Source organism: Quercus lobata, chromosome 9 (assembly GCF_001633185.2).
Source record: "Quercus lobata isolate SW786 chromosome 9, ValleyOak3.0 Primary Assembly, whole genome shotgun sequence".
Lineage (NCBI taxonomy): Eukaryota > Viridiplantae > Streptophyta > Magnoliopsida > Fagales > Fagaceae > Quercus > Quercus lobata.
The window spans coordinates 6,878,630-6,886,015 of NC_044912.1; the positions used below are offsets into that span (position 1 = coordinate 6,878,630).

At 31.3% G+C, this 7,386-nt stretch overlaps 1 protein-coding gene across 1 annotated transcript; it reads left to right on the forward strand.

The window, feature by feature from the left end:
• Positions 1-3,579: 3,579 nt before the first annotated feature.
• On the forward strand, positions 3,580-5,199 carry LOC115959394 (peroxidase 5-like). The gene is made up of 4 exons (XM_031077756.1): positions 3,580-3,792; positions 4,109-4,300; positions 4,394-4,559; positions 4,787-5,199. Exons 1-4 carry the CDS (start codon positions 3,580-3,582, stop codon positions 5,197-5,199), a joined length of 984 nt encoding a protein of 327 aa, XP_030933616.1.
• The last annotated feature ends 2,187 nt before the right edge of the window (positions 5,200-7,386 follow it).

The window sequence follows — 7,386 nt, forward strand, 5'->3', positions numbered from 1 at the left end:
GTTCTTCCCGATCTGATCTTAGAGCGAAAAGCTTTACCCAAATTTCGCACTCCAAAACCACCGCTGACCAGCGCACGGCGCCATTTTGAGCTTTGGTGAACAAGTCCTTGGCTCATCTTTAATTCTCTCTTGTCAGGTACACCATACTTTTTTTTTTTTTTTTTTTTTTTGGTTTCTAATTCTGTTCCTATAATTTTATCTAATTCAATTCTTTTTTTGCAGTATAACCAAAAACACTAGAGCGATACCAGCAATCTTGCTTCACTCCTCAGGATAACAGCATTGAACGTGAAGCACAAGTTTGTGTTTGCTGAAATTCCTCCTTAAAATTCTAGTATCATCTTTAGAGTTTTATATGTTGAATAGATTTTAGACAGATTTGCATTTTTCTCTACACACATGAAATCAAACTTTGCTCACTAGTATGAAATTTCATACATCATGTTTGAATTCAGTGGCATATATGCTTATACACATGATTAATAGTTCAATTGATGTGATTTTTGCTGGACTTTAAGATAATGTGATACTACCTCCTCCCATCTATATTGGATATTGTTTCTGTTGGTTTTAATTTAACTGTTGTTTTTTCCTCTGCATTGGTTTTTCTGCACTGGTTTTAATTTAACTGCTGTTTTTTCCTCTGCACTGGTTTTTCTGCACTGGGTAGCTGCTGGATTTCTGTACTAGATAGCTGCTGCCAGTAGTGGAACATCAACAGCTAATGCAGCAACTCAAGAAGTTTTGGTGGAAGATGCTGTCAAAGCTAAATGGCTTGGTTGCTGCAGAATTTTGTTTATGTGTAATAGTAAAGGAGTAGCTCAAGTCTGTAATTTTAGTTGCACACCAAGTTGGCAGGAAAAAATTATGGTTGCTGACATCTCAAACTTGATGCAAAATTTCAACAATATAAATGAAAATGGATATGTTCCATTTAATAAGTGATCATCCTATTATTGTTTCTTTGATAAATGATGCTAGTGTTTTATGGATTCTTATCAATTATTGAATGCTAAGAGAATAAATTCCAAAAAAAAAAAAAAAGCTAAGAACAATTCTCTCCAATACTACGCAGTAATGTTGCAGGGTACTTGTGGTAGTTAGTTATGGTAGTTATTTGAAAACATAAAGAAAGAATAAAAAAAAGGAATATTTAAATGAAGTGGTAAAATAATAGAACCTTTGATGTTGGGTGTTTTGTAAAGTGGGTTGTTAAAATGAATAAAGTAACTTTTTAAGATGCTAAATGCTATATTTTATAGCATTCTTGATGAGAATGCTCTTACAAGGCCAAAAATGACATTATATATACATTAAAAATTCATCCAATGAAAGTGTTGAAAAATAAATAAAATCTTTAAATAGTTTGACAAATCCATCCTTGAACGATTAGGAAGAACCTTTTCATTTCCTCCAAAAAAAAAAGAACCTTTTCATCATAATATACTCCATCTTCAAAGAGTGAAAGTTACAATTACACAAAATCCAATTAAATTGAACACTTGAAATTTTTATTTCATCAAAAAAATTCAGCCAAATATTCTGAATAGAAAATTTGAGCAATTAGCTCTACTTTCCTTCAGGGATTGGCCAATAGGATTATTGGACAATGAACTGGTACTACAAATATAAAAACGAATAAGAACAAATTATAGATTTTTTTTTTTTTTTGAGAAATAATTACAACATGCTGCTAACCCCGCAGCTCGAACCATTTTCCCTTAGACCCCTAAGCACTTTGTACATAGGGAAGTGTCAATTCAGTTACAAGGCTTTTGGAATAAGTGATTATGGAATGAGTGAGAGAGAACTACAAACACAATAGAAAAGAAGCAAAGCTTAGGCATTTAAATCTTTTTCGGGACAAAAGATGAAAAGGTGTAAGAAAAGGCATTTAATTTTTTTTTTTTTTTTTTTCCTTTCACTTTAGCTACCAAAACATTTGGGGAGAGAAATTTATTGTCATTAATAATTGGTAGCTCAAACGAGAATGATAATTAAAATAGAAGACAAAAAGTCAAAAGGTGCAAGAGAAGACATTTAACTTTTTATTTTTTTACCACTTTAGCTACCAAAACGTTTATGGGAAATTTATGGAGAGAAATAGTGTCTTAAAACTTTGACTGTAGAAATTTATTATCCTCATAATGGGCTTTAATTGAAAATAATAGGTAATAACAATTATTGTTTTCATTAATGAAAAATATTATGTTCACAATATTTTCATAATAAATTTTAAGGGTACATTTGGTACACTGAATGTGAATTACAATAGGAATGGTAATCTTTATTACCAAGAATAAAAGGTGTTGTAATGGAATAATTAAACATATTCATTAGTTTGGTTGTGAGTTGTAACATTAAAATAAAACTTATTATCTATTTTAGGAAATATCTCATTCATACAAATATATTTCCTAGAAAATAATATATTTTAAATTTTAGAGAGATGAGTTATTTTTTGATGATTTTTTATTTCCATAATTGTTAGGTGGATATGGAAAGTTTATTTATTTAGAAATATATTAATTTTAGAAATTATTATATCTACTAAGGAATAGTTATTACAACCCTTTTAGAGAGAAATAGTTATTTCTCATTTTAAAGAATAATTATTCATAAGGAATGAATATTCCATGTAATAAAAACATAACCAAACTATTGAATAGCTAAATCATAGGAATAACTATTACATTACAGTGTCTATTACAATCTACCAAATGTGTCATAAATGATAAGTTGTTATTGATTTTAATTTAACTCAACATCTTAAATTACTTTTTTACCCACTCATAATAGCTGCTAACAACCTACTACTTAGAATTTATTGTGACAATGTTATAAACATATTATTTCTCTTTCATTAATATGTAGCTCAAATGAGAATAAGAATCAAAATAGAAGGAAAAAAAAAAGGGTGCAAGAGAAGATATTTAGATTCCTTTATTTATTTATTTTTCCGCTTTATAGCTACCAAAAAGTTTATGGAAAGTTTTTGTGGAGAAATTTAGGGGCCGTTTGATAACGTTGTTCTAATAACGTTGTTTGTATTTTTCTGAAGGGTCATGCTAACGAGTGTCCTAAGGAAAGTTTTGACATCACTTTTACAGAAAATGAAAAAAGCTGTCAAAATATTAATTTTTTTTTTCTTTTCCTATAAAAACTTTCTTTAACTAGATTCTTAACCAGTGCCCTAAGGGCACTTATTAGTATTTCCCTTTTCTGAAATACAAAAAGTGTGTGGAAATGCGTGTGGAAATGCGTGTAATGTTATTTAAAAACTAAAAATATGTTGTTAAACAACTCTACCAAATGGGACCTTATTTTCTTAAAACATTGATGGAAGAAATTTATTGTGCTCATAAATGGCTCTGATCAGAAGTAATTGGCAATAACTCAAAAGAAAATAAGAAGAAATAGACGAGTTCTAACATGTGACATCATTCTATGCATTAATCAATTGTTTGGATCCAATTTTTTTAATATATAATTAGATTTAATTAGATTAGATGTTAGATGCTTTCAAGTTTTATTAGCATCATCTTCTCAAAAAAAAAGTTTCATTAGCATCTAAAAGAAATGAGGTCAAGGAAGCTAAATTTTGTATCTATTACTTTTATTGTGGTTTTGTTATGCCAAAGCGTGCATTCTCAGCTTGAAATAGGGTTTTATAGAAATTCATGTAGCTTAGTCGAATTAATTGTCAAAGATGTGGTCAGAGACAGCTTCATTAGGGATCATGGAGTAGCTGCTGGTCTTGTAAAACTCCACTTCAGTGACTGCTTTGTTAGAGTAAGTAAACATGCTGCTATTTCCCTTATTCTTCTCCCTTTGGTTTCAAGGTTTTCTCTGATAGGATCTCTTTTACATTTCACTTGAAATATTGGAGAGAGAGTCTATTTCACCGTTAAAATTTACATTTTTTAATGTGAAGACATATGCTTCATTATTTAAAATTTTAAGTGACCTATCACTAGAGACATATTAGGATCCTCTTTAACCAGTGTGCTTTGGTGGCTAACATAGAGTGATCGGTCCCAATCTATTAGTTTTAAGCTATATATTTGATAAGAGTTGCTAATACGTAGTGTTCACTAGCTACTTTCAGGGTTGTGATGCATCAGTGCTCATTGATTCCACTCCATCAAACAAGGCAGAGAAAGATTCTCCTGCAAATAATCACGGTCTACGAGGGTTTGCAGTCATTGATAATGTCAAGGCTAAACTTGAAGACATATGCAAGGGAGTTGTTTCGTGCGCTGATATAGTTGCATTTGCAGCAAGGGATAGCATAGAGATAGTAAGAGATTCTTAGTTTGCTTAACATTCTTGAAACATTATATATTGGTAAATTTGGTTGAACATATGTATGACCTTTATTTTCTTCATGTAGACTGGAGGGCTCGGCTACGATGTTCCTTCTGGAAGAAGAGATGGCAAAATTTCTCTAGCTTCAGATACATTCACAAACTTACCTACCCCTTCTTTCAATGTTGACCAACTCACTCAAATCTTTGCTAAGAAGGGCTTCACACAAGAAGAAATGGTTACGCTTTCCGGTTAGAACTTCATTCACTTGTATAAATTTCTGAGTTTTTTGCAACTTCATTCCAAATCAACTTTCCATGTCATTGAATATCAAATCAAGATATTGATTGTCAGAGAAATCAATCCCTTATTAACTAATACCATGATTTTCTCTAACAATTAATGTCTTGATTTGATGTTTAATGATATGGAAAGCGAGTTATACTTGAACGACATGAAAAGATTATGTTATAAACAGGAGCACACACCATTGGCCGCTCTCATTGCACCTCTTTCAGCAACAGATTGTACAATTTCAATGGAACCAAAGGTCAGGACCCAAGCTTAGATTTCATATATGCATCTTGGTTGAAGAGGCTGTGTCCACAAGGCAACACAAATCCTAATTTGGTGGTTCCAATGGACCCTTCTAGCCCTGGCAGCACAGATACAGGCTACTATGTTAACGTTTTAGCTAACCGAGGGTTGTTCACATCAGACCAAACACTCATGACAAATACAGTAACAGCAAACCAAGTGAATCAAAGTAAGAGGAACCCCCTGCTTTGGAGGAGCAAATTTGCTGCTGCAATGGTGAAGATGGGTCAACTTGATGTCTTAACGGGTAATGTTGGTGAGATACGTTCAAATTGCAGGGTGATAAATAGCTAGAGCGGAAGGAAGCTGCATAGTTAGTACTCTTCAAGCTAAAACTGAACTCTTATTGTGCCTGTATTTGTTTAATCACAAAGCAAGCAATAATGCTTCTAAGTTAAGGCTGTCTTATTTTAAATAGGATATAGCAGAATCAGGATTTCTTTATTTAAAATTGATTCATTTCATAATTCATGCTAAATATTATAAATCAAAAAGTGTATTTAATACTAAGTTATCTAACCTTTTAAATTATATGGTATTATGTATAAAGTCAAATCTAAAAAATATCATGTCAATAATGAATTAAAATGTAATAGCCGATCTAAAGGACAACCTTTTTATCAACTACATAAAAACTGCCCCATCCCCATGTATTTCGGCCCAACTTTTAGGAAACAAATGGCCTAAAAGGTCATGTCTTTCTTAGACCTAGAAAATGGGTTTGGTCAATTGGGCTTGGGATTAGGTTGGATTGAGTTTGGGTCATAACAAGTTGTCCTATACGGGTTGCCAAAGCTATAACTCTTACTTGGTCTTTTCAGTTGCATCAACCTAATATGACCCATATTTTTTCACATGCAAAAAACTGTTTGTCTTCTTTTCAATACAAATAAGAGAATAAGTAAACAAAACCACTCAAAAAAAAAGTTAAATATAATACATAAACACTTTAGTTTACACAATTTAAGGTTCACTTAATTGAAGCATTCAAATCTCAAACTCATTAGGAAAAAATCTACAAGTGTTTATGAGGGGGAAAAACCTAGAAAAGAGTAAAAAAGACATGCTACACACAAACACAAACACAAACACAAAAACAAAAACAAAAACAAAAATAAAACCCTCTAAAGGAAGAAAAAAAGTCAACCCATATGACTCATGGGTCAACCCAACCCCACTTGCAAGATTTTTTGTACCTATGAAATCACTTCACTTCTTATTCTAATGATAATAAGCTACATGCGACAATAACTTTGTCACATCTTTTGCTGACTTACATCATACCAAGTAGTAATGCTATATGGTCATTTTTTTATTTTCATGTTGGGTTGTGGTAAGGTTAAATAAGATTGTGTTTATATCAAATTTGATGATAAATGTTGTCATGTCATATGATAACCTATGTTTCTTTTCCTCTTTCTTTCTTTGAAGTGATTTTAGATTTGCAATAGCATGGTCATATATAACAAAAAATTTGTAGTATTAGCTTGTAACTCATGTTACATTGAAGAATAACTCCACTATGAGTATCATGTGTTCATGTCCTAAAAAACAATTAAGGTACCATATAATGACCCCGATTTGTAACGGCAATTTGGTACATGCAGTTAGTTTTTTTTTTTTTTTTTTTTTTTTTTTTTTTTTTTTGATTTCCGCATAGTTCATTATATATTAATTGTAATTAAACTTAAGACTAATATTGTTTCATTTTCTTTTTCTTTTTTGCCATTTATACCTTTAATATTTATTATATCACATAAACATGCTATTTAGGTGGCATAATTTTAAAAAATTAGCATAGACATGTGACATATAAATATATAATGAACAATCTTTGGAATGTTAGGTTACACTTTCTCTTAGATTATGCTTTTCATATATTCATATAGATAGATCTAACAACAATAACTATACGAGTGCAATTGTCATCAAAACCCACTCTCTTTGTCCTTTTCTTCCAACTTTGCCAAAAACATTTTTTTTAACTCCTTTGATCAAGTATTAATGGCATATGCTTTTTGCTTATGCTTTGCCAGTAGTGTCAGTGTGGATGGAGGTTGATTATGAAGATTAGGGGTATTTTAGTTTGGGTGAAGCTTGTGTCACCTTTTTGCACTGAACACAATATGATTCGGGTACATGCTGTATTCAGTGCAAAAAAGCACTGGACACAAGTTGAATCCTTTTAATTTGAATTTGTACCGTTCAATGAACAGGGTTTCTAGATTTTGGCCAAGTTTTTTACTAGTAGTGTGCTTGAGCCAAAGTATAAGTAACTTCTACAATTTTTATAAATATCCAATTCAGATCCTGATTTCTCTCTTCTTTTTTTTATAATGTTTTTTATGTTTTTAAATGTGAAAGTAATGAGGTATGTAACAACTGCATAATAGAACCAACCTTGAGCAGGTAAAATGATGCATTTCAAACCACAAATAAATAATATGAAAGTGGACTAACCACATGTGATTATGTGAATAA

What these genes read in the sequence shown, in the direction of transcription:
- LOC115959394 (XM_031077756.1), top strand. Translation starts at nt 3,580, where the DNA reads ATGAGGTCAAGGAAGCTAAATTTTGTATCTATTACTTTTATTGTGGTT. An exon ending in CAAGGGATAGCATAGAGATA is followed by an intron (nt 4,301 to 4,393) that starts GTAAGAGATTCT and finishes TTCTTCATGTAG; the next exon opens with ACTGGAGGGCTCGGCTACGA. An exon ending in AGAAATGGTTACGCTTTCCG is followed by an intron (nt 4,560 to 4,786) that starts GTTAGAACTTCA and finishes TGTTATAAACAG; the next exon opens with GAGCACACACCATTGGCCGC.